This window comes from Chiloscyllium punctatum, chromosome 6, assembly GCF_047496795.1.
Source record: "Chiloscyllium punctatum isolate Juve2018m chromosome 6, sChiPun1.3, whole genome shotgun sequence".
Lineage (NCBI taxonomy): Eukaryota > Metazoa > Chordata > Chondrichthyes > Orectolobiformes > Hemiscylliidae > Chiloscyllium > Chiloscyllium punctatum.
The window spans coordinates 74,947,262-74,974,451 of NC_092744.1; the positions used below are offsets into that span (position 1 = coordinate 74,947,262).

The window sequence follows — 27,190 nt, forward strand, 5'->3', positions numbered from 1 at the left end:
GCTTTGGGAGAGCTTTACTAGTCACTGGCACAAGAAGAGTGTACGTTTTAAAACCAAGCAGCCAGGACCGCTTATAAATACCAGTATACTTGGCTGTGATAGGTGATTCTGTTATGAATATATCATTTAAATGGAGAACTGAAGAAAGCGCCAACACAACTGGATTTGAGTATTGTGTGTACTTGGCAAAAGTGAGGACTGCAGATGCTGGAGATTAGAGCCGAAAACGTGGTGCTGGAAAAGCACATCAGGTCAAGCAGCATCCGAGGAGTAAGAAAATCGACGTTTCGGACAAAAGCCCTTCATCAGGAATAAGGTAGGGATCCTCACGGGTGGAGAGATAAAAAGTATTGTGTATACTTCTACACAATATACAGAAAGCTAGCACATAGGGTAGCAGGTAATCAGTCAGGCAAATGGCATATTGGCCCTTATTTTAAGGGGGTCGGAATATGAGGTGGCAAGTCTTACTGCACAAGATGCTACTGAGACCGCATCTGGTGTACTGAGAGAAGTTTTGATCCCCTTACTTAAGGGAAGGTATCAATTCATTTATGGCAGTTCAGAGAAGGTTCACAAGAATGGTCCCTGGTATGTATGGATCGTTTTATGAGCACAAGTTGTCACTCCACTCGCTGGAGTTTAGATGAATGAGAGGTGATCTCATTGAAACATATAAGATTGTTAAGGAATTTGACTGGGTAAATGCTGAGAAAATGTTTCCCTTCATGGGAGAGTCTAGGATCAGAGGAAGTAGTCTCTAAATAAAGGCGCACCAATTTAAGACTGAGGAAGAACTCCTTACCACAGAGACTAGTAGGGGCAGAGCCTTTAAGTACATTTAAGGCTGAGATGGACAGATTCTTGTTCATTCGGGAAAATGGCAAGAAAGTGGACATGAGTGATGTCCGATCAGTCACAATCTTGTTGAATGGTGGAGTAGGCTTGAATGTCCAAATGGCCTACTCTTGATCCTATTTCTTATGATCTTATTCTGACTTTATGAGATAAATCTTGAACTAGTTTTAATGAAGCATCTGATCCATTATTCCCTTCCAATTACTAGTGCAAATACAATCTCAATTATCTAGATTCCAAGCTTCAGGACTTTAATCTCAGATGCCAGTTGCCTGAGAATTCTGGATGTTTGGAATCTGGATAACAGGAACTTTACTGTATTTGTTTTATTTGCATTTTGAAGGCTGTTCACTGTGAGCTCAGATTCTTTCTGTTCATCACACTGAGTGACCAAAATATCTCTCAAAACTATCCTTCCAATTTGGAAATGATTTCTCCTTCAAGCAAGCATTTCTTTAAAATGCATACACTGTATAAATGTAACATTGAATACAATTCTAATTCTTAGTGGTGCAGCAGTAGTAACCCTTTAGGGGGAAGATGATGGAGGAGTGCTGCTGGGGAACACTGAAGTCAGACACGTTATGCAACTAAGGAAAAATCAGAAGTGTAAAGAAAGCATGAATGCAGAATGTTACAGTCAGATCACTATGGAAACACATAATGAATTTTTGAGTAACAAACTACCTGTGGAAGTAATGTTCAGTGTGGCTCAGGCAAAGATTTACAGTCTTATTACCTTGTTATATCCCTCCTTCCAGGGTCTCTGTCCACACAGTGAATCCAAACAAATGTCCCTTGCTTTTTCTTCCTTTCTCATGCCAATCTGTGCAAATACAGAGAGACCTCAGCTTTGATTTCCTCATATTGGATAGTAACTTGCCTTGATGATCCCAACTGTGTCTCTGGTTGCTTTATCATATTAAATTTACTTTCCACATTTTGTTTTCTTTTGGTGAACTCCTTAATATTAGCTCACATACAGCTATGAGACCACAAACTAATTGAGAACCTCTGGACTACACAATGACTTTCCTTGAAAGTTGCTTACTCAAAATCTGAAATGAGCAGGAAGTGCATGACTAAGGACAAGTACAAACCTTCACAAAGAGGGGTTTATTTGTTTTAAAAAATGTGGCAGGTGCCTACAATCACATTGCATTTCATTACAATTTGGCTGACCAAAGTGATCAGCTCAATCTTTAGCCAAGATATTAACCTACAGACTCATCCAGTTAATGAGAGTTTACTGAAAGACTTAACAACCATAACGATGTGATAGGTGTGCTGGTCTGGTAGAGACCAGAGACATTTCAAACAATACAACCAAACAGAGCACATGTCTATATTTAATGCAAGTCATTTTCTTCTGCGCCTCCCACAACCTACTCCACTTAATTGGGCAGCAACTTGGTTCCATGCCAGATGGCCATCTTCCTCCAACACTGGACACCAGTTTGCTTAGAAATAAAATGTCTATCCAACCTCTATACATGCAGTATGCAGATAAGTAAAACTCATCCGTTTGATGTGTAGAGAGGGCTCACCAAATGTACTGTAGTCAGGACAGGTAATGTTATCCAGGGCTCGGATGCTACAGCTAGCTGTAGTTCAACATCCCAAGACTTCCAACAAACCACTGCTAAAAATGCCTGAATACAGAAGAAAACAGAGGAGGTATATTGATTCCACTGGGCCGGATGGATAGAAGTACACAATCTTGTATGTACATGGTTGCACTACATTCACCAGCTCAAAGTAGAGTTATTGATAAATAATGATCACAGTGGCATGCGATTGCCTTCGATGCTGATCTTTACTGCCCTCGACGACTTGGTCATTTTCTTGATATCTTGAAATCGACGCATTTGTTTGTCAAGACGATTCAATGTCTTCTTAACTGATCCCTGGCATAAAAGGAATGAGAACACAAAAGTCAATAATAGCTGTCATCATTGGAGGAGTACATGAATATTAATTGAGTATTTTTTTGCATGTACAAACATACAGCCGTTCAAATTCTGTCCTGTATTCCTAACTGACTTGCAGAATTATTATATAATCTAATTTTAATGGATTTATTCTGTTGATGTGTGTATGTCTCATTGATTTTGAATGAGGGTGATGTTTTCAAAATCATGAATAGGATATATAAGGAGAAACTATTACCACTCGTAAAAGGAATAAGAACAAGAGGAAATAGGTTTAAAGCGATCTGCAAAATGAGCAAAGCTGAAGAGGAAAAAATGTTTTCATTCAACGAATAGTTAGGTATGGACTGCATTGCCTGGGAGTTTGGTGGAAGGCTTAATTGTAGAGGGCATTGCATTATCATTTGGACAAAACTAATGTGCAAGTTTATGAGGGGAAAGCAGGAGATTGGCACTAGGTAATGATATTCATTTAACGAGTGTGGGCACAGTGGGCTGAATGGCCTCCTTTTGCACCATGATATTTCTGAGCAGGTTAAAACTTTTATTCTCCAGTAATGCAACTGATGTTCTTGGGCCAAAAAACGCTCAGACAATACTTCATCACGCTTACAAAATGAGTTGATGTTTGAGGATTTTCCAAAATGTCAACATGACGCAGAAATAATGACTCATTTCAAAATGACTGAAACGGGACATTAAAAACTGATTCGCCAAAACAGAACTCTGATCAGCCCATTATACACAATTGTAAACCTTTGCCTATCACAATATATGGTCTCTCCACCTCATCCCAATAAAATTACTATCTCCTAGAAGAGGTGAAAAAAAAATGTAAAATCCCAGAACAATATGGGAGAATAAAATCTGGGTAATGTCTCACTGACGACTCTTCAGATAGCAACGAAAGCCAGTCCAGAAGCTCAATCTGGTTCTTTTGAAGATGTGATTTTTGCCATACTTAGAAAAATGGTCTAGTTGCCATTCACAAGAATTCAGTGAATGATCATTCAGTGCTCAAGAAGGCAACTTACTCCATAATCCTGCCATTCTCAGATATGATGATACTAGAATCATCTTTTTCCAAACAACATCTAACATAAATCAGAACACATACATCTTAGAATTGAGCTCTTTCATCTTCCAAAATCCAAATGGAAAGATCATGTGGGGGAACTGTGGATTGCTCATGAGGCAGAGAGTGCTATGAATAGCAGGTATAGAGAGGTGGTCACTGGTATGGCATGGTGGCTCAGTGGTTAGCACTGCTGCCTCATAACAACACAGACCCAGGTTCAATTCCAGCCTTGGGGACTGTCTGTGTGGAGTTTTTATATTCTCCCCTTGCCTGCATAGGTTTCCTCTGGGTGTTCCGGTTTCCTCCCACAATCCAAAGTTGTGCAGCTTAGGTCAATTGGTAATGCTAAATTGCCCATAGTGTTCAGGAATGTTTAGGTTAGGTGAATTAGTCAGGGATAAATATAGGATCATAGAATGGGTTTGGGTGGATATTCTTAGGAGGGACGGTGTGGACTTGTTGGGCTGAAGGGCCTGTTTCCACACTGTAGTGATTCTATTCTATAAATGGCAATTAAAACAACCTGTTTCTTTTAACTTTTGAAAACGAATTTTGTTCAGATGACACTGAAGCCTACGTTGCTGTAAAGCATAGTACACCAAATTTTTAAAATGTATCTTGATAACTCAGATGTTATAAACTGACAGTTAGAGCTCAAGTAGTTCCACTGCTGTATCAAGGACTAAATGCATCATCTACTGTGTAGCTGAAGAGAACAGGAAATATCTCAGATCAAACTGTGAGCTGCACCGAGTTGACAAATCTCAGCTTGGGCAGCAATACAATTGTCTTTAGTGCTCCTTGACAGGTATAGAGATGGGACCTCAGTCAAAGCTCCTGGTAGTTAGGTAGTGATTCCTGCAATAAACTGCATACTAGCACCCTATCAGGAGAAGACTCATTTGGTTGTGATTTTCCCACCTCTCCAAGTTCAATAGCTTTCCAGTATTCTGAAAGTAACAGGATGATTGATGCTTGCAGAACCCAATGCCAGCCTAAGTGATCGTCCTTAAGAAAAAAAGTTGTGAGTCAAATGGAGAAGAAAATTGTGAAGTAATAATAAAAAGTAATAAAGCTGAACTCAACAGAAGACTGCGATGCAGGGTTTGACAAAGTTTGGGTTGAATAAAATTGAACTTAACGGGAGTTGGGGGGAAAAAGACCACTGCTGGATGCATAACTAATAGAAACGGAGGTTGCTGAGCTTGTTGGGAAGCCAATCAGGTTAGTCCCTGGATATTACTCCTCCATGTAAATATTTTCTAATCAACCTATTCAGATGTTATTACACACCTCTGGAGCAAGTAGAACTTGAACTTGGGACTCTTGGTCCAGAGGTAGATACACTATCACTGCACCACAAGAAACTGTTACTTCTCAGAATGCGTATTTAATCTGGATTTCTTGGCTCAGCGACAGGTACATTATTACCATGCTACAAGAGCCCTTTACTCCGCAGGGTACTGAACCAGACCTAAACATTTACAGCGGCTTCAATAATGGGTGGAGATGTTTGGAAAATGTTCAGAACCATTCACAACTTCTCAGATATTGAAGTAATCCATGTCACCTAAGTGCCAGTCAATTTTCACATCTCACAAGAGAGAATCTTAGCAGCTGCCCACTCCCACTTCACATTTAATGGCATTCCATCACTGAATCCCGTACCATAAATACCTGGGGGTTAACTTGTATCAGAAATTGAACTGAATCAACCACATAAATAGGTTGGATACAGAAGATCAGAACTTGGTCCTCTGCAGTGAGTATCTCAACTTCTGACCCTCCATAATTCTCAAGTCAAGAGTGTGAATACTTTTCACCTTCCTGGATTACTTTCGCACCAACAACACTCAAGAAAGCTCAATATAATCCAAGGAAAAGCACCTTGTTTGACATCTCATCAACCAGCTTGAATATTCAGGTCCTCCACCAATGATACATACAGGTTACTGTGTGCATACAGGATAGTATTGGAAGATGTCAAGGCTTTGTGTGTTCAAAACTGGTCCTCAGAGAACAGTTTACACCCAATAATTTTATTCAGCTTGACAACTAAATGCTCAATCTTTCGACAGGACGCGTATCATCTTACTGGTCAGCAAGTCCAAGTGATTTCAATTCTTGACTTGGTGATGCACCTGTTTACGTTTACCCAATTCCTACATAACAAAATTAAAAGTGGAACGGATTTTCCTCATATTCAGCATCTAATTCAAATTGATTATTGGTCAAATTAGGACATGACCGTGTGTAGGCAGGTGGGATTATTTTGGAATGGAATCACAACTAGCACAGAGATGGTGGGCCGAAGGGCCTCCTCATGTGCTGTACTGCTCTATGTTCTACAATGGGGAGATCACAAGAAGCAGCCCCATTTGTATTCAGACACAGGAGCCTTCTTGCAACCTTATTACACTGTGCAGATTTTCGAAAAATTCATTTGTGGGATGTTAGTATTGCTGGCTGTCTCAACATTTCTTGAGAAGGCAAAAGGGAGCTGTTTTTTTCGAATTGCTGCAGTCCACTGATGCAAGTAGGCCCACAATGCCTTTAGGGAAAAAGTTCAAGGTTTTTGACCCAGTGACACTGTAGGAATGAACGATTTACATCCAAGTCAGGATGGAGCGTGGCTTGGAGGGGAACATGCAGGTATTGATGTTCCAAGGATGAAAGGGATAAAATATTGCTTGTGACTAAAGCAGAAATCGAAAATATTAAAAGAAAAGGTTTCACATTTACCACTACATGATTAGTGTTTACAAACAGCAATGTCACCAAATGACCAAAGGAGAGAGTATGAACATACCTTGCATAGTACACACTTAAAAAGCCACATCAACTCCGTTAGTTATGCACAGACATAAATGCTTTAACGTAGATTTCTTTTTCAAGAAGCCTACCCACTTAAGTTTAGGCAGCAAAAGGGACAAAAAAAAAAGTCAGAACAGATCATGAAGCGAGAAGCACAATGTGCTGCCATTCAGGGCCAACTGTTAGTGACATCATGCAAGAGCAGCATGTGCCAAAGAAGAGATATCAAGCCACACATCCCTAACAGATACCATACAGTCAAAACTTCCATGATGACCATCTACAGTGGCATTCTATTCCCCTCAATGCTGAATTTGACAGCCCTTTGCATCTTGTTTAGCCTCCTCCTTTCTTCAAACAACCTCTTGTGTTTTTCCAAGCGGCTTAACTCTTTCCTTGATGGCTAATAGGAAAGAAAGGGTGGTAACATTCAAATGTGGATAAACCATCACTCTTACTTTGAAACACATTTGCAACAGGGTCTGATGGGTATGTCTAGGACATGGTTATGGTTAGGAGAACAGAGGTTATTAGGAATATAAGAACAGGAGCAAGCCATTCAGCCACTTCAATCTATTCCATCATTCAATGAGACCATGGCTGATCTGTGGACTAAATGTTTGGCCTATAGCCCTTAATGCCTTTGCATTTCAAAAAAAATATCTTAGATTTAGAATGAACAACTCAACCTGCATCCATTGCCTTTTGTAAAAGAGAGTTCTAAACACCTACCACTTTCTGTGTAGAGGGGGAAGGTGGTGTGGCAGGGTGGGATGCTCTTCAGAGGCTAAGTGTGGACACAATGGGCCAAAATAGACTGCTTTCATAGGGATTTATGAAACATCTGTGCTCCTTTTCCTTGCTCAACCCCAGTTGAGAAGAGTCAAATAAAAATGTTAGCTCATTTCCCGCTTCCTCTTATGGCCCAGACAACCCAACTCTAGGCTATCCAGTAGTAAAATCGGTTTCCTCAAGCTCCCATCTCTAGTTTGAACATGGTGAAACACCGAACAGAGCTTAACATCCCCTCACTCAATATGGATGAGATGGGGGAAAATCAAACTTAGATGAATCCACGCTAGTCATAGGAAATAGAAGCAGAATTAGGTTGACCCATCACCACCATTAAATTCAATCAGGGATGAACTTATGCATGATGTCATTTTCTCTCATTATTCCCACAATCCTTTGATATTTTTACTATTTAGGCAGTATTGTAACTGTGATTCACTGTATTGCTTCAAAGTTTATTCCTTTCAGAATTGACATTTTCTGGAAGACAGTTCACCAAACTGCAAACCATTTATCACTCACCCTGCTTGCTTCAATCTCTACATTCCACTTTGGTCTAACAACATAATCACGGTTTGATGGTAATGGCACTCTGGCTCGTGCACAGAATCCTGGGTCACCAGGCCTTAGTGCTCTGAAATGCAAAGAAAAAAATGCTTGAAGATCAGACCCAATATATGCAGATTAAGCCGCAATCATTTGTGTGTCTGAAGACTGCAAAATAAACTAACTCCCACCGCCCTCTCCTTTCCCATTGTTTAAAAAGGAACATTTGTAAAGGAGTGATGAATATACAGTCTCAGAAAGTCTTGGCTTTATATCCAATTATTTAAATTGTCAGTGATTATAATTTCTTCAGTTTTCTCCTTCACTCAATCTGCCTATCACTTACTTTTCCTCTCCTGTTAACACCTTCTCCAGGTCTCTGCGAGGAGTTTGCCCACCAGAACTAAGGAAAAACAAAACCCGTGTTATTTCATTCCTCCAACAACTTACAGACACTTAAGAGACACATTTAGATAAAGGCACTGACAGGAGATTGCTTATCAAGGGAAAACAACACAAAATAGCAGCTCCCTTTTCCTCTTTTCTAAATGTGTAGGAATTCAAGCTTTGTTACTTAACTAAACAGTGCACTCAGCCATCTTCTGCAGAAGGACCAGTCAGGAGTAACATACAAGAATGTATTACTTTTCAGGTATCATTATTACAAATTCTGGATAAATGATAACTGTCCAAGGAAAAAATGTAGGCTTCTATTTTCTGATCTCTGAATTGATGTTTTCTTCACCATAAAATATTCTGCTTATTCAAAATTAGCAATTCTATTCCAATTGCTTGACCTCCTACACATAGAGCTTCCTACTTGATGTATTTGATTACAAACTGCAGCTACCTTTTAGAAAGGACAGAGTTCCAAGCATCTCCACACAATTTATTTTTCAGCTAACTGGGAGTTGACATTTGTGCGTCACTTAACTAGCATGGAGAGGAAGAGAGAATAAAATTGTATCTGCACAGTACATGCGACATCGGTAGGATGTTGCAAAGTGCATTATGGCCAAGTTAATACTTTAGAAGCATAATGCAATAAGTGCACAGCAATGTGCATCATAAATTAGCAGATGATTAGTTAACTTGCTCATGGTGGTATTGGCTGAAGGAGCAATGTTGGTTAAGAAAACAGCTCCAATTGCTCCACGGAATGCTTTGTAACAACCTGAAAAACCTGAAATGGAGTCTATGCCACAGAATAAAGGGTTGGCCAAAGAGGATTGAGATGAGAAATACCTTCATCCCAAGGTTGTGAAATCATTGCAATTCTCTCCTCAAAGAGTTGTGGATGACCAGTTGTTGAATACATTCAACACAGAAGTTTATAGATTCTTGGAAGATAAAGGATAAGGGGATAGTATAGGAAGACAGAGTTGAGGTAGAAGATCAGCCAAGATGAATGTTCCAGAAAGCTTGAAGCATCAAGTAGTTTGCACCAACACCTTTTTAAGTTCGTTTTAAGTTAGCACATTGAAAATGCAGAAACTCCTTCTTACTATAGAGTAGCATTCTAGATGATGTGACTTGAAAAGATGACTCTACAATTCAGGGTTAAAGAGGGTTACTTACAGACGCGAAACACATGAGAAAGTCGCTCAATCCTCATTCATTTAATTTTTATACTTAGATTAGATTAATTCCCTACAGTATGGAAACAGGCCCTTCAGCCCAACAAGTCCACACAAACCCTCCGAAGAGTAAACCACCCAGACAAATTCCACTACCCTATATTTACTCCTGACTAATGCACCTAACACAATGGGCAATTTAGCAAGTCTAATTCACCTTGCCTGCACATCTTTGGATTGTAGGAGGAAATTGGAGCACCCAGAGGAAACCCACACAGACACGGGGAGAATGTGCAAACTCCACACAGACAGTCATCCGAGGTGGGAATTGAACCAGAGTCCCTGGTGCTGTGAGGCAGCACTGCTAACCAGTGAGCCATCATGCCACCATATCATATTGGCAGCCACTTCAGAAAACTGACTACCTATCCACCTGGTGGCCAATGGTACACGATGAATGTGAAGAAATGGGGAGAAAGGTCTTATATATAGCTGGAGTGGAGATTTCAAACAACCAAATGCGCTCTCCACCCACAGCTACGCAGTAATTGATACAAATGTCCCCTGTCCTATTCTTAGATTAATTAGTCTTAATAGAGAATTCAAATTGGGCCCTTGGATTTTCTAATTAAAAGCCATAAGATGATGTTGAACAGTGAAGTACATAGATGTACTGTTTCACAGTCAAACAAAGTCATTTGTGGTTCCTTTTTAAATTTCAATCTTACTCCCCAAATCAACAGCATTTCTTTCTAAAATAGGGTTTTATTAAGTCACAGAGATGTACGGCACAGAAACAAACCCTTTTGTCCAATTAGTCAATGCCGACCAGATATCCTAACCTTATTCAAAGTTTGGGAGAAGGTTTGTAGCTCGGGTGCTCGTTGTTGTGGTTCTGTTCGCCGAGCTGGGAATTTGTATTGCAAACGTTTCGTCCCCTGTCTAGGTGACATCCTCAGTGCTTGGGAGCCTCCTGTGAAGCGCTCCTGTGATGTTTCTTCCGGCATTTATAGTGGCCTGTCTCTGCCGCTTCCGGTTGTCAGTTCGAGCTGTCCGCTGTAGTGGCCGGTATATTGGGTCCAGGTCCAGGTCGACACATCTACAAAAACATCGACCTGGACCCAATATACCGACCACTACAGCGGACAGCTTGAACTGACAACTGGTAGCGGCAGAGACAGGCCACTATAAATGCCGGAAGAAACAGCACAGGAGCGCTTCACAGGAGGCTCCCAAGCACTGAGGATGTCACCTAGAAAGGGGACGAAACGTTTGCAAGACAAAATCCCGCTCGGCGAACAGAACCACAACATCCTAACCTTATCTAGTCCCACTAGCCAGCATGTGGCCAAGATCCCTCTTAACCCTTCTTATTCATATAAGCATCCAGAAGCCTTTTAAATATTATAATTGTCTCAGCCTCCACCACTTCCTCTGGTAGCTCATTCCACACGCATCACCCTCTGCATGAAAAAGCTGCCCCTTAAGTCCCTTTTAAACCTTTCCCCTCTCACCCTAAACCTATGCCCTCTAGTTCTGGATTCCCCCACTCCAAGGAAAACGCCTTGACTATTTGTCCTATCCACGCCCCTCATGATTTTATAAACCTCTATAAGGTCACCCCTCAGCCTCCGACACTCCAGGGAAAACAGCCCCGGCCTAGTCAGCCTCTCTCTTTAGCTCAGATCCTCTAACCCTGGCAACATCCTTGTAAATCTTTTCTGAACCTTTCAAGTTTCACAACATCCTTCCGATAGGAAGGCGACCATTCCAAAAATGGTCTAACCAATGTCCTATATGGCTGCAACATGAATCCTCAACTCCTATACTCAATGCTCTGTGCAATGAAGGAAAGCATTCCAAACGCTTTCTTCACTATCCTATCTACCTGCAACTCCACTTTCAAGAAACTATAAACTGCACTCCAAGGTCCCTTTGTTCAGCAACACTCCCCAGGACCTTACCACTAAGTGTTTCAGTCCTGCTCTGATTTGCTTTTCCAAAATGCAGCACCTCACATTTATCTCAATTAAACTCTTCTGCCACTCCTTAGCCGACCGGCCCATTTGTTCAAGATCAAATTGTACTCTGACGTAACCTTCTTCACTGGGAGAAAGTGAGGACTGCAGACTGTGGGCAGGAAAGTGACATCACCATTCACCGCGATAATGGTGGCTGGAGCAGCCGCATGGCTATTGGCATCTGAGCAGCTCCAGAGGCCAAGAGAAGCTTCTGGAATGGGTGAGAAATGCTGAATATTGAACTAAGCACATGAAAGTTTGTTTAACTTATGTTCTTTTATGTCCAATATGGTGGAGAAAAAGCGTTTGTTGAGTGTATGAATTCTTCTGAGGATGTAAAACAGCAGAGGTCCTTTGCAGGTCTGGGAGACTGTGGCCCTGAGCTGTGGCAGGGCTAATTACAAGGAGAGTAGGTGGTGGCACACGGCTGCGAGTGTGCAGTGCAGGATCTGGAAGGAGAACCATTTCTGCAGGTTTTGGATTTTGGTAGATACTGGTTGTCCTGTTCAGGCCCAAATTGTGACGGTCTGAATGTAGTCCGGAGTCCATACGTGATCAGTCGGTCCCATATGGCAGTCACTGAGGAAGGAGATGCGGCTGAGATAGCAAGTCTGCTTCAGGACATGGCTGAAGAACCTCAGGGTAGAGGGGATGACCTGGGGGGAGGGGGGGGGGGGGGGGGGTGCAGTGAGAAAGACTTCCGGAGATCCCTACCTTCCCAGAGTTTTAGGGTACACCTGAACAGGTCCTGGGGACTTACCCATTTTTATGCTTTTCAAGACATCCAGCAGCTCCTCCTCTGTAATATGGACATTTTTCAAGATGTCACCATCTATTTCCCCACAGTCTATATCTTCCATGTCTTTCTCCACAGTGAACACTGATGCAAAATACTTGTTGAGTATCTCCCCCATCTCCTGCAGCTCCATATATCGAATGCCTTGTAGTGAGACAAGGAGAACTTCTTCAAGGTAGGCAACCTTGGAAGCGGCTTCGTGTTAAGGTTAAAATCAACTCGGAGAAAGTGAGATCTTCTTCGCTGTCCACCACAATTCCAATTTTGATGTCATCTGCAAACTTACTAACTATACCTCTTAGCTTCACAGCCAAATCATTTATATATATTAGTAGTGGACCCAACACCAATCCTTGTGGCACACCACTGGTCACTGGCCTCCAGTCTGAAAAGCAGTCCTCTATCACCACCCTCTGTCTTTTACCTTTGAGCCAGGTCTGTATCCAAATAGTTCGTTCTCCCTGTATTCCATGAGATCCAACCTTGCTAACCAGTCTTCCATAGGGATCCTTGTCGAACGCCTTACTGAAGTCCATTTTGATCACGTCCACCGCTCTGCCCTCATCAATCCTCTTTGTTACTTTTTCAAAAAACTCAATCAAGTTTGTGAGACATGACTGCCCATGCACAAAGCCATGCTGACTATCCATAATCAGTCTTTGCCTTTCCAAGTACATGTAAATCACATCCCTCAGGATTTCCTCCAACTACTTGCCCACCACCAATGTCAGGCTCACCAGTCTTTAGTTCCTTGGTTTTTCCTTACCACATTTTTTAAACAGTGGCATCACGTTAGCCAACTTCCAGTCTTCTGGCACTTCATCTGTGACTATCAATGATACAAATATCTCAGTAAGGGGCCCAGTAATCACTTCCCTACCTTCCCAGAGTTTTAGGGTACACCTGATCAGGTCCTGGGGACCTACCCATTTTTATGCTTTTCAAGACCTCCAGCAGCTCCTCCTCTGTAATATGGACATTTTTCAAGATGTCACCATCTATTTCCCCACATTTTATATCTTCCATGTCTTCCTCCACAGCGAACACTGATGCAAAATACTTGTTGAGTATCTCCCCCATCTCCTGCAGCTCCATATATCAGCTGCCTTGCTGATTTTTGAGGGGACCTATTCTCTTACTAGTTACCCTTTTGTCCTTAGTGTATTTATAAAATCCCTTTGGATTCACCTTAACTCTATTTGCCAAAGTTATCTCATCTCCTCTTTTTGCCCTCCTGACTTCCCTCTTAAGTATACTCCTACTGCCTTTATACTCTAAGGATTCACTCGATTTATCCTGTCTATACCTTACATATGCTTCCATCTTTTTCTTAACCAAACCCTCAATTTCTCTAGTCATCCAGCATTCCCTATACCTATCAGCTTTTCCTTTCACCCTAACAGGAATATACTGTCTCTGGATTCTCGTTATCTCATTTCTGAAGGCTTCCCATTTTCCAGCCGTCCCTTTTACCTGTGAACATCTACCCCCAATCAGCTTTTGAAAACTCTTGCCTAATACTATCAAAATTGGCCTTCCTTAAATTTAGAACTTCAACTTTTAGATCCAGTCTATCATTTTCCATCACTATTTTAAAACTAATAGAGTTATGGGTCACTGGCCCCAAAGTGCTCCCCCACTGACACCTCAGTCACCTGCCCTGCATTATTTCCCAAGAGTAGGTCAAGCTTTGCACCTTCTCTGATAGGTATAGCCACAGACTGAATCAGAAAAGTTTCTCGTACACTCTTAAATTCCTTTCCATCTAAACCCTTAATACTATGGTAGTCCCACTCTATATTTGTAAAGTTAAAATTCCCTACCACAATCACTCCATTACTCTTACAGATAACTGAAATCTCCATACAAAGTTTCTCAACTTCCCGATTACTATTAAGGGGGTAAAAATACAATCTCAATAAGTTGATCATTCCTTTCTTATTTCTCAATAAATAACTCCCCTGGATGCATTCCCAGGAATATCCCAAGTATAGCAAAAATGCTTATCAAAACCGCCACTCCACCTCCTCTCGTGTCCCTTTCTATCCTTCCTATAGCATTTATATCCTGGAGCATTAAGCTGTCAGTATTGTCCATTCCTGAGCCACGTTTCTGTAATTGCTTTGATATCCCAGTCCCAAGTTCCTCACATCCCGGAGTTCATCTGCCTTCCTTGTTCGGTCTCTTGCATTGAAATAAATGTAGTTTAATTTATCAGACCTACTTTGTTCTCTGCTTTGTTCCTGCCTGTTTGTCCCGCTCCTTTCCCCAAATGTATCAGTCTCAGATTGATCTCTTCCCTCCCAATTTCCCCCCCCCAACCTTACGAGTTGAAGTCCTCCCAAGCAGCTCTGGCAAATCTCCCTGCCAGTATATTAGTCCCCTTCCAATTCAGGTGCTTGGCTTCAGTGATGTTACAACAACTTTAGGGAATTGATAAGATATCCCCAAACAAGCAACTTGCTTTCAATCCACAATCAAGGAAGTATTTTTTCTGGCCAGGCAGAGTTCACCATTTCATCAGTTTCAAAGTAATTTACGCAGCTTGATTTCACAGTGACCTGAAGCCAGGCCAATGTCAATGAAAGAACTTAGACTGAACATTCATATAAGACCAGTGAAGCTTGAACCCGTGGCTGCCTAGGGAGGCTTCTCCCCACAATGGTTCAAACATAGTTGTACAAGAAACTTTGATCAAGCTTTACTGCTAAGTACTGAAATAAATGATAAAATTAATATAAAAAAAGAAACAAAATCATTGAATCGAAAACCTGTAGTCGCGTCCTTGATCTGAAGAGACGACATCAGCTGCATTATCATCGCTGTCTTCATCCCTAGGGTCTCTTTATAAATGAATGAAGCAGAGTTTAAGGCAGCTGTTGTGGACAGCCATGTTGCGAACTGACAAATAGATTGTAGGTGTTATGGGAACTCCGCAACATGGTCGTTTATACAGAATAATAAAGACAATGTAAAGCCTGGTGGAGAAAAAAAATTAATCTAAAACAGAAACTCAAGTGACAGAAACAGAGTGCACAAAGTGACAAACTCGATAAAACTAGGAGAGCCATGGTTGATTAAAAGGAAAAGGGTGGAAATGATGTGTGTACATTTTGAAGTCTGGACTCGTCCCATCGAATACTCCTGTGGGACTAATGGGCTCTTCAGATCTCTTTTGCCTGCTTGAGAATGGGAACTTCCAACCCATTTTAACAAACAAATTGGTGGGGTTATGCTCTCAGGAAACAAATTGGCAAAAACTTTTGGACGTTTAAAATGTAATGCTATCAATAAGAGAAAAATGATCACACATTTTCCAATGATATAGACAGATTACTGTGCTCCCCATTCACATTTGCCCAACACCAGTACCCCTGTGCAACATGCTTCCCTTAACTTGTGAAAAAAAGTTTAGAGTTAACAGTGTATATTTAATAGAGACAGGCCTGACAATAAATTCAAAAAAGCTGTTTAGACTAGGCATGTGAATATTTGTAACAAAATAAATATGATAATCAGACTAATCACCGATATGTCAGCATTTCAACTGAAACCATAACCAAGACAGTGATTTTTAACCTACCAAGGTAAAATCTGGTAAAATGCTGCATTGTCCTGCAGTAGAACTTTCAACAGATTTAGTGCAACGTCAGAAAATACTGGGTTACATATAGTGTGTAAAACCTTCTCGATTCTTGGAAAGACATTCAACTTCCATATATTAAGAAGATTGCTGACATGGAGGAAGGAGGGAAATACCAGGCAATATGTCTCCACTGGGGAGTGGGAAGGATCATGCAAGGATATGTCCCTGATTGGAGGGATCACTGACAGCTAACACACAGCCTTTATGAAATTGCCAGATTAAAGAATTCAGGTAATTTTTTTTCCCAGTATGAAAACTTTATTCCAACTTTTCTCTGCAATTCAGTGTTATTATTGGAACATCCTAAAGGAAAACTGAATCAATGTGGCAGGTTTCAAGCCAACCCACTTGAAAGAGAGGAAGGTCAAACCAACATTCATCTTCTGATATGAACTGATGTTAAGCCAGGTTCTGAATAATCTGATTCATTTAATTGTAACATCCTATTAGAACTTACCGGATCTCAATTATAATCTTTCAATATTTGTTCAAGGCAATATACAGAGGGGGAGTGAGACAGTGGGTTGAGCTTCAGACTGTTCTAGCAATTAGCTAGCACCAAATGACCTGCTTCAGCTTCTATAGCTGCAATACGTTTTAGCATTCATGAAACAGCTGCTAAAGCTTTATAGATGGCCATGTTTCTGCCATCTATACTTTCAATGATTGAAGGCAGGGACTTACAGTGACTAACTCATAGAGATGGCCAATGAAATGTTTCTCCGTTGTGAGAGAAATGCAGCCGATGAGTAGGAAACAACAGTCGTTGCAGAATGGGAAAGGCGATTCAACCAACTGTTGAGGATAATTTTTCCTCAAGGTGATAGTAGTATTTCCCATTTCTATGTTAATCCTGAACAAGTGAGAAACAGATTATATAATAAGCCAACAATTAAAGGCAATTCACCATAATGTGAACCCCACTCAGTCTGAGCCATGGCCACTGTGCAAACCCAGCATAAGTCTGAGATGGGCTCTCCATCTGTTATTCGGTGATTTGTAAATTTTTAAGCTTTGAATACTGATAACCATTTAGCAATGTTACAGCAAATGTTTGCAATACAGCTTGGAAAAAGTCTCTCTTGTAATATTCGCTACCAGACCACTGAACATTGTACTAGTTTTGTCAATGTCGTCCCCAGCCTGGAGTTAGGTGCATTATAAATTTAACGGGAATGTTGAGTTTACTTACTATGTAAGGGAAGTAGATGTGAAATATATCAATATTCAATACAGTTCAATAATCAGGCATGTACTGATCTTTGACAATAGCAAAAATATGACCCTTGAAAATTCTCTTATTAGTATGTTTTAAGAACCAAGTTTAGATCCCTTTACACTGATTACATCCAGTAAAACATCAGTTCACATGATGTGCCTTAACAGACCATGCAATGGAATCAGTGCATCAGAATGTAGATCACACAAGTGAATTGAAGTCACTCACTGATGTGTAATACACACACTATTTTAAAGGTGCGCCACCCGAATAAAGTAATACCCGCTAGCATGTGAATGACCTTTAGCTTAAATAACACACACCAACAAGAAAAACTGGAAAACCAACATCACGAACTGTAGGCCATAACACTATCAACTGTCCTATTATCTGTACTTCAAATGATGCATCATCCCTTTGAATCTGCTGAATTCACCAATCACTTTATGCATTTGTTCAGACTGAAAATCAGTTTTGCAAAGTAGTTTAATCTCCAGGCAAGACTTCTGAGACTGAACTTTATGACCACAAATTGGGCGTTCCCCAGACCAACTAAGCATGATGATATTGGGTTGGCAACATCACGTTATCACACCATTCTGCAATATTAAAGACGACCAGTGGGCATGGAAATTGCAGGCCTAGTGGTCATTTTGAAATAGCTTGCTCATTCAATTATTGGGCTTTGCTTGAGAGTCAACTGTATGCAATTTCTTTTCTATATATTCCATTTTCTGGGTGTCAGATGAGAAAAAAATTTGGAATGCTTTACAACAGGTACAAGAAAGCAGCACAAGAGCCAAAGTTAATGCGATGATTAACTTGCAATGTGGTCATGGCTGCATATAACAGTAGAGTCACCTGGTAGAGCCTGTATGTTTTGACTTCATTTATTCACTGTTTTGTGCCTGCCTCAAGAACAAAGGAAAGATTGAGGGGCTATTGAACTTTTACACCAATAGCTATAACCTACTTCCTGTTCACAGAATAACTGCTCTTCGACCCGTTGTTCTGGCCAGATGCCCAATTGAAGCCTCCTTAGCCCAGGGCTAAATGATGACAGAATGTTTGATTCACCGTACTAACACGATGATGGTGGGAGTAAGTGCACACTTACTTCAGCCCTGCTTCTCTCAACCGGTCAAAACCGTGAAATCTAATCCTTCCTCTCTCTCTCTCCCCCAAGAAACCTCCCCAAAAAGTGAATTAGTTAAATTTTCAATTTAACAAGTACAGTCTCAAAAATAATCATTTTGGTTGAATTCAGTATTTTCCAAGATAGGACTGAAGACAGAATGAGGAATTCTCAAATTCATTTGATCTTTAAATTGTCAAAAAGAAATTACAAGATTAGAGTTGATAGGGGTATGGTCTACTCTCTGAGCCGATTTCTAGTACTACACCTTTAACACTGTGCTTCTGTTGTCAAGTACCTGCTCAGGCGCCGCCGCATTGGCATCTGGTCAAGGTCTCTTTGCTCTCGTTCCTCCCGGGTCATACCTTTGTAATTTGATGTCAGGCCAAAGATTGGTCTTGACCATTCATCTGAATTAAAAACAAAGTACAATACTATGTCAATCAAAATATCCTGCAACACTTAACTCAATCTTTCAGTAGGCTTCTCCTGCTACTACTATATATAGGCAAAACTATCATCCTCACCAAACTCCCCCAATCTACTCAAACAACTTAAGTTGTTTAACTTTGTCACTGCAAGCCCAAGCTACCATCCTGGATGAAGAAATTATCCAGGACTTTGCTCTTGATTCTTTTCCTGTGTTGCCTGCTGACCAATATACATGGCCGCAATGAGGAGAATTGCAGGCTCTGCTGTGATACTCTACATGATCAGGAGTACATGTCAGCAACCTCCGCAAGCTACTTCAGAATGATCTTTCCTTTATGTGATACATGGGTTCCAACACTGGTGTCGGCATTCAAAGTAACAGAATTATAGCATCCCTTCAGTTTCAGCAACTAGACAATCCCAATACATCTGTTCCACTCAGAAAATCCAAAATGGCAATTCCATCACTTCAATATATGCATAGAAAATGTACACATGCACAGTGTTTTCTCAATTATCTCTATACAGTGCATGAATTTCTCATGGGGACAGGATCTGCTGGAATGATTCCATAATCGCATAAGTTAAGTGGTCATGTCCAGAGTATTGGGTTCAAGGGCATGAGTGGAAACCAGCAAGAGTTAAAATTCAAAGGAAAAGAAATTCAAGCGGAAAGTACAGATTCAGTCAAAGTGAACATACTGATTAGCTTTCCAGCCAGTTCCTTGTTGCTCCGGTTCTCTTTTGGATGTTTATACAAGTACATCACACAACGTCCAATCCCACTATGCTTCAGAGTCTCCTGACTCACACTGGGCAACTGTAAAATTAATCAGTGACATTTGAAGGTTCCAAGGAAAGGCAGCATAGCAACACAGCTAATAACTTGGCAAGAATGAACAGTAAAGCCGCATGGGGGCTTTGGTGTACTCACTGGGAGGTTTGAGAACAAAATGGTATAGTGTTGTGGTTATGCCACTAGTAGAGTCACAGGTAGACAGAGCAGTGAAGAAGACTTTTGACACACTGGCCTTCATCAGCCAAGGTATTGAGTATAGAAGTTGGGAAGTTATGTTATAGTGGGATATTGAGTACAAGAGCTGGCAGGTCACATTAAAATTGTCCAGGACTTTGTTCAGCCGCATTTAGAATACTGTGTACTGTTCTGGTTGCCACATTACCAAAAGGATGTGTATGCTTTGGAGAGGGTGTAGAGAAGGTTTATGAGGATGTTGCCTGGTATGGAAGGTGCTAACTATGAAGAGAGGTTGAGTAGGTTAGGATTGTTTTCATTAGAAAAAAGGAGATTGAGGTCTACAAATTCATGAAGAGTATAGACAGGGTTGATAGAGACAAGCTTTTTCCCAGGGTGAGGGATTCAATAATGAGAGATTCAATAATGAGAGGTCATGCGTTCAAGATAAGAGGAGAAAATTTTAAAGGGGATACACACGGAAAATACTTTATACAGAGGGTGGTAGGTGCCTGGACCGTGTTGCCAGCAGAGGCAGGCACGGTAGATTCATTTAATGTGCGCCTGGACAGATGCATGAGTAGATGGGGAGCAAGGGTTACAGATCATTAGGAATTGGACAACAGGTTTAGACAGTGGATTTGGATTGGCACAGACTTAGAGGGCTGAAGGGCCTGTTCTTGGGCTGTAAATTTTCTCTGCTCTCGGGCTGTAAATTTTCTCTGCTCTCTTAGTTGTACAGGATGTTGGTGAGGTTGCACGTGGAGTATTGTGTTCAGTTTTGGCCACCTTGCTATAGGAAGAATGTTATTAAACTAGGTAGGATGTTATTTTACTGGAAAGAGTGCAGTTGCCAGGACTAAACGATCTGAGTTACAGGGAGAAGTTGGACAAGCTAGAATTTCTTTTCTTTATAGCGTTGGAGATTGAGGGGGGGATCTTATAGAAATGTACAAAATCATGGAAACAGGGATAGGGTGAATGCACTCAGTCTTTTTCTCAGGTTTGAGGAATCACAGAGGAGAGGGCATCAGTTTAAGGTTAGAGGGGAGACAGTAAAAGGGAACAAGAGGGGTAACCTTTTTACACAGAGGGTGGTATGCATATGGAATGAGCTGACAGCGGACTAGGGCAGCTGTTGACTCGGGTACTTTAACAACATTTAAAAGGCATTTGGACAAATACATGGATAGGAAAGGATTGGAAGGCTATGAGCTAAGTGCAAAGAAATGAGATAAACATGGATGGACATTTTGGTCGACATGGTCCAAAAGGCCTGTGCTGTAGGACTCTATGATTTGTAATCCAGACGTCTGGACTACTGACCCGAGACATCAGCTCAAATCCAACCATGGCTTCTGGAGCATTTAAATGCAAGTATTTATATAACACATGGAATAAAAAAACAACTTCATCAATAGTCATGACCATGGAATTTTTGAATAGACACAAAAATTCATCTGATTCTCCAATTCTCTTCAGGAAGGAAATTCTTACTGATGTATATTAACTCTGAACCCACAGCTGTCTGGATAACGTTTTACTACTCTCCGAAACAGTGTAGCAAGGCTCTGTAACTATTAGTTAGGGATGATGATTTACTAGCCTTAACATCTCTATTATTTCCTGTGTTTCTCTTAAGTTCCTTAAACTACAACAGCAGGCCACAAAATGGATGAGCCTCTCTCCCTACAGGCCTTTCCATATCAGGGAGGCACAAATTAAGAATATGATGAAATACTTCCCACTTGCCATCACTTGAGAAGCTGGCACCCATCTATCATTATTTTGGATTAGTGATGCTGGAAGAGCACAGCAGTTCAGGCAGCATCCAAGGAGCAGCAAAATCGACGTTTCAGGCAAAAGCCCTTCATCAGGAATAAAGGCAAAGAGCCTGAAGCGTGGAGAGATAAGCTAGAGGAGGGTGGGGTTGGGGAGAAAGTAGCATGGAGTACAATAGGTGAGTGGGGGAGGGGATGAAGGTGATAGGTTAGGGGAGAGGGTGGAGTGGATAGGTGGAAAAGAAGGTAGGCAGGTAGGACAAGTCATGGGGACAGTGCTGAACTGGAAGTTTGGAACTAGAGTGAAGTGGGGGAAGGGGAAATGAGGAAACTGTTGAAGTCCACATTGATGCACTGGGTTGAAGTGTTCCGAGGCAGAAGATGAGGCGTTCTTCCTCCAGAGCGCTTTAGGGAACATCTCCAGGTGTCTAGCAGAGCGCTTTAGGGAACATCTCCGGGACACCCGTATCAACCAACCACACCGCCCTGTGGCCCAACATTTCAACTCTGCCTCCCACTCTGGCGAGGACATGGAGGTCCTGGGCCTCCTTCACCACCGCTCCCTCACCACCAGATGCCTGGAGGAAGAACGCCTCATCTTCCGCCTCGGAACACTTCAACCCCAGGGCATCAATGTGGACTTCAACAGCTTCCTCATTTCCCCTTCCCCCACCTCACCTTAGTTCCAAACTTCCAGCTCAGCACTGTCCCCATGACTTGTCTTACCTGCCTATCTTCTTTTCCACCCTCCTCCCTGACCGATCACCTTCATCCCCTCCCCCACTCACCTAATGTACTCTCTGCTACTTTCTCCCCACCCCCACCCTCCTGTAGCTTATCTCTCCATGCTTCAGGCTCTCTGCCTTTATTCCTGATGAAGGGCTTTTGCCCAAAACGTCGATTTTGCTGCTCCTTGGATGCTGCCTGAACTGCTGTGCTCTTCCAGCACCACTAATCCAAAATTTGATTTCCAGCATCTGCAGTCATTGTTTTTACCCATCTATCATTAGCACACCATGGCTGCAGCATATACCACCTACAAGATGCAACACAGCAGCTGGTTTAGTGCTCAATAGCACCTCCCAAATCTATGAACTCCATCATCCAGAAAAGCAAGGACAGCAAACCCATGAAAACACTACCTGGAAGTTCCCCTTAAGCCAGACTGAAAAAGTATGGCTGTTTCTTTATTCTCAGTGGGTCAAATTCTCAACCATCTTTCCTAACAGTACCAGAACATACCTAGAAAATATGGATTGACGTCTTCAAGGCTCACCACAATATTGCCAAAGGATAGGCAACACATGTTGGCCTTGCTACTGTGCTAAATAGTCATGATCAAATTTAACTGCACAAATTAAATAGCAAAGCTTGTGTCTGAAGTAATTCTGGAGAAGTCATCCTACGTTATTTGTGAGGAATGCTCTCGTGCCAAGACACCAACAGACAACTGTCATTCTTGCCAAATATAAGTGGGAAGAAATCCATACTAAGAGGAGGGGTGTGAACAGGGGTTAGAAAGGTTACTTAAAAATAAAAACAGGGATTTGAAGCTGACAAGCAGATAGTGACAAAGTTATGCTATTCAGGTACACAGCTATGAACCCTCACTCACCTCCTGCAGAATCTTCAGCAGTTCCTCACGAATCTTCAGATGTGGCAGACTCTTATCAGGTAATGGAGTGAGCCATTCCTTGATAGCAGACATTACTCCACTGTCAATAAATGTTTCCTTTAAATCCTGTCTGCAGAAGTGCATTACCAAGAGGAAACAGAAATAAGCCACTTAATTGCAATATTCCTCAAAGATTTCTATTGAAGAGATGTATCATTACAGATTCTTGTCAATATGAAGATTACTAAATCTATTTCTGGTGTTCTGGTGACCTAAGTAATTGTTTGAGAGTTTTCTTTCGCACATGTGACATTAAACCTGTTACTGTTTTAACAATTCACATAAAACAGTTAGCTTTTTTTGGTCACACACCATCTTGGATATTGTTGCCTTTTTGATCTTATTTTTCCATAGCCTAATAAGTGCTAGTATTTAAAATAATAGGAAAACAGTCACTGTCTGGAATTCCTACCTCTTGCAGCAGTAACCAATAGTCTTGGGGTAAGGCCTACCTTCAGCTCTGCACAGCAACCAAAGTTGGGCAATAAGTCCATCTCATCAGCATCAGGCACACAGATTGTGTTTTGCACCAAAATCTCAAGTTAGAATGTGTGCACACAAAATATAGATTGTTGCAGTACCTGAGAGGCATCTAAAGGTCTTGCTAAAAAAAAACATCTGCAGGTTGGGTTTTACAATCTTTTATTATTACCAAAAATTTTTTGCTTATGTTATTATTTTACATTGGAATGCAGGTGTTAGAAAGCTTGTCTCTATAGAAGATAACCAGCAGTGCACATAGCATTAGGACTGAAAATATTAATTCCAATCTGCAATGATTGGAACCATTTATACTTTGAATTCTTTTGTCGGACAGGCTCAACATCTTGCATTAGTAAATAATTCACTAATGAAAGTCACTAAAACAAAAACAGAAATTACAGGAAAAACTCAGCAAGTCTGGCAGCATCTGTGGACAGAAAGCATGGTGGCACAGTGGTTAGCACTGCTGCCTCACAGCGCCAGAGACCCGGGTTCAATTCCCGCCTCAGGTGACTCTCTGTGTGGAGTTTGCACATTCTCCCCGTGTCTGCGTGGATTTCCTCCCACAATCCAAAAATGTGTAGGTTAGGTGAAGTGGCCATGCTAAATAGCTCGTAGTGTTAGGTGAAGGGGGAAATGTAGGGGAATGGGTCTGGGTGGGTTGCGCTTCGGCTTGGACTTGTTGTGCCAAAGGGCCTGTTTCCACACTGTAAGTAATCTAAATTAATCTAATCTAATGTTGCGAGTCCAGTGACCTTTCTGGTAAGACTGATAGTGGCTAGGAAAAGGCAGCAGTTATGCTGATGAAAGGGGTGCAGGGATAAGGAGTGAGTGGATAGATGGAGACTGAGCCTGGAGAGAAACAAAGAAAGTTAGGCAGACAAAGGAATGGATCATAAGCTGCTATTTCCACAAACTCCAGTGGGACATCACCACTCCCTTCCCAGCATTTTGCAGAGGCCGTTTCCTCCAGGACACTCAGACCTATTCCTCCTCCATGCCACCTACAATGTAATTGTAGAAGGTGCAACATCTGCCCATTTATCTCTCCTATCCTCACTATCTTAAGGCCCCAGAAACATACCTGCACTTCACTCAATCTAGTCTACTGGATTCATGCTCACAACATGGTCTCCTCTACATTTGGGATGCAAAACTTGGTGAGCACTTTGATAAGCACCTACAATCTGTCCATAAAAATGACCCGGAGCTTCTAGTTGTCAACATTTTTGTCTTGGGCTGGCTGCAGTGCTGCAGCGAAGTTCAACACAAGCTGGAAGAACAGTAATTTATTTTCTGCTTGTGGACTGTGCAGCCTTAATGACTCAATATCGAGTTCAATAATTTTAGAACGCGAACACCACCTTCCATATTCGTTACTCACGCCCACCCCCTAGGAACATAGGCTGCTTTCAGAACAGCAACCTGTTTCCACCTTTTCATCTTTCCGAGCTTACTAACACCCACGTCTTTGTCTGCCTAACTTTATTTTGCTCTCTTGCAGAGGATGGTAGAAATATGAAACATGCTGCCTGAGAGTGTGGTGGAAGCAAGTACTCTCACAACAACTGCATGAGCACTTAGAATAGTTAGCCATTGCCGGCTATGGACCAAGTGCAGGTAAATGGTATTAGTGCAATTCAGTGTTTGGCCAGCATGTACATGATGCGCCAAAGACCATACTTCTGTGCCATAAGACTCTGGACTCGGTCTCCAAATATCTCTCACCCCTTTTCCCCACCTCCATCATCAGCATACTTTTTCCTATCTATGACCAGTTGTGAAGAGGAGTGACTGGACTCGAAACATTAGTTCCACCTTCTATCCACAGATGCTGCCAGAGCTGCTGAGCTTCTCTGACAATTTCTGCTTTTGTTTCAGATCTTCAGCATCCACAATTCTTTGCTTTATTGAAAGTTACTGGTTTCAAGTTGTCATCTGGAAAGACTATTTTCTGCTTGAAGTGCTAGCTCTTGATTGTGCTAATCTTCATGGGCTTCAGAGACCCTCTGATCTTCAAACCAAGTGACATGTTCAGATGTACAAGGTCAGTGAACTCACGTGGTCAATTCAACTGCACAGGATATCAAAGCTGAAGTTCGATATTCCTTACGTATGGTATAATTCTGTTAGCAATGGATGTCCTACTTACAGGATCATAAATGGAAACTTAGTTCTATATGATACTGAACACTAAAGCAGGAATAGGAGTAAATCATCCCTTACTTTTTCAAATGCATGACAACGGTGGGGAGAAGCGTAAGCTTCTTCAAGGCGGGCTTCTTCTGTCCATTGAGCTGTCTGTCTTCCTGCAGAAAGTAAATTATCAAAAGGTACTTAATACTACTGAGTCGATTTTCTACTGACATCACCAAGACACCCAGAAGATGGAGGCTGTCAAAACCAAAACTAGGTGTCCATCCACATTAAATAAATACATATTTTCTGGGTGACTAGACCCCGCGCTTAAGGCATCTCTCCTTTTCAATCATCTATTCTCACATTCTTTCCACCCTGTTATACATTCATATACTCTGATCTTCTCCTCATGCTATTTCTTCAGTGTGTATTCTCTTGCTTTTCTGACCCTTTCTCCTTCTGTATGCTTTTTATTATCCTTGCATTCTGTCACTCTTTCAGATGAAACCTTACCCCAGCTTTATTTAACCTATCGTGCTAATTGCGCTTTGTTAAATTTTGAATGCCTTTGAAAGAGTTTCCCTGAAAATTTTAACAATGAATCAAGCATCTGAATGACTCCCACTTAAATCATCTACTCAGTCATGCATTGAATTACCCAGTTCATTTCTCTCTAATAGGTCAAGTACATGGCAGAAATTATTTTGACATTATTATCACTAATTCCTACCAAGTGATGGCCTAGTGAGTGGCATTATCATTAGACTTTTAATTCAAAGACCTCAGGAATGTTCTGGGTTTGAATCTCATCTAACACGCAGAATGGGAGAATGATGAACTGATTGGCTCGATATTGTAAAAAATGTGTGTTTGGCCAAAATAGCACAGTTGGGAGAGTGTTAGACTGAAGATCTAAAGGTCCTGACTCAATCACAGGTTTAAAGGCCTTTTATTTTGCAGTAGTTGTGTCCCCATCTCTGGACCAGGAGGCTTGGGTGAGTCCCACCTGCTCCAGAGGTGCGTAATCACAACAGGTCAATTGCAAGCCACACACAAAAAAGACCACGTGAGTCTGTCAGAAAATCCCCTTCAAATTCAGCTGGGAAATTTTAGGCACTCCCGGCTATTACAGCTTGTCAAATGTGGCAGGTATTAAGATCCCCTGGTGGAAAAGAATCCCTAAACAATAACAAATGGAGGATTCCAATAAACAGAAGATAGAATACATTCTAAACATGACAGGTGGGTCTCCAGGTTTCAGCACAACTCAAGTTGATGGCAAAAGCAGAGGCAA

The 27,190-nt window shown here is 41.4% G+C and overlaps 1 protein-coding gene across 3 annotated transcripts in view; it reads right to left on the reverse strand.

Annotated features, from left to right (window-relative positions):
- Positions 1-1,955: 1,955 nt before the first annotated feature.
- Positions 1,956-27,190, reverse strand: part of iws1 (interacts with SUPT6H, CTD assembly factor 1) — a 58,683-nt gene continuing 33,448 nt past the window's right edge. For 2 of the 3 annotated variants that reach the window (XM_072572940.1, XM_072572939.1), the window contains exons 9-16: positions 25,984-26,066; positions 23,215-23,344; positions 19,548-19,665; positions 18,712-18,823; positions 15,185-15,256; positions 8,366-8,422; positions 7,996-8,107; positions 1,956-2,765 (exon numbers count right to left, since the gene is read on the reverse strand). In XM_072572940.1, coding sequence (XP_072429041.1) covers positions 2,640-2,765; positions 7,996-8,107; positions 8,366-8,422; positions 15,185-15,256; positions 18,712-18,823; positions 19,548-19,665; positions 23,215-23,344; positions 25,984-26,066 — 810 coding nt within the window. In that variant the 3' untranslated portion in view covers positions 1,956-2,639. The remainder of the gene's footprint in view (positions 2,766-7,995; positions 8,108-8,365; positions 8,423-15,184; positions 15,257-18,711; positions 18,824-19,547; positions 19,666-23,214; positions 23,345-25,983; positions 26,067-27,190) is intronic. The other variant, XM_072572941.1, reaches the window with a different exon arrangement.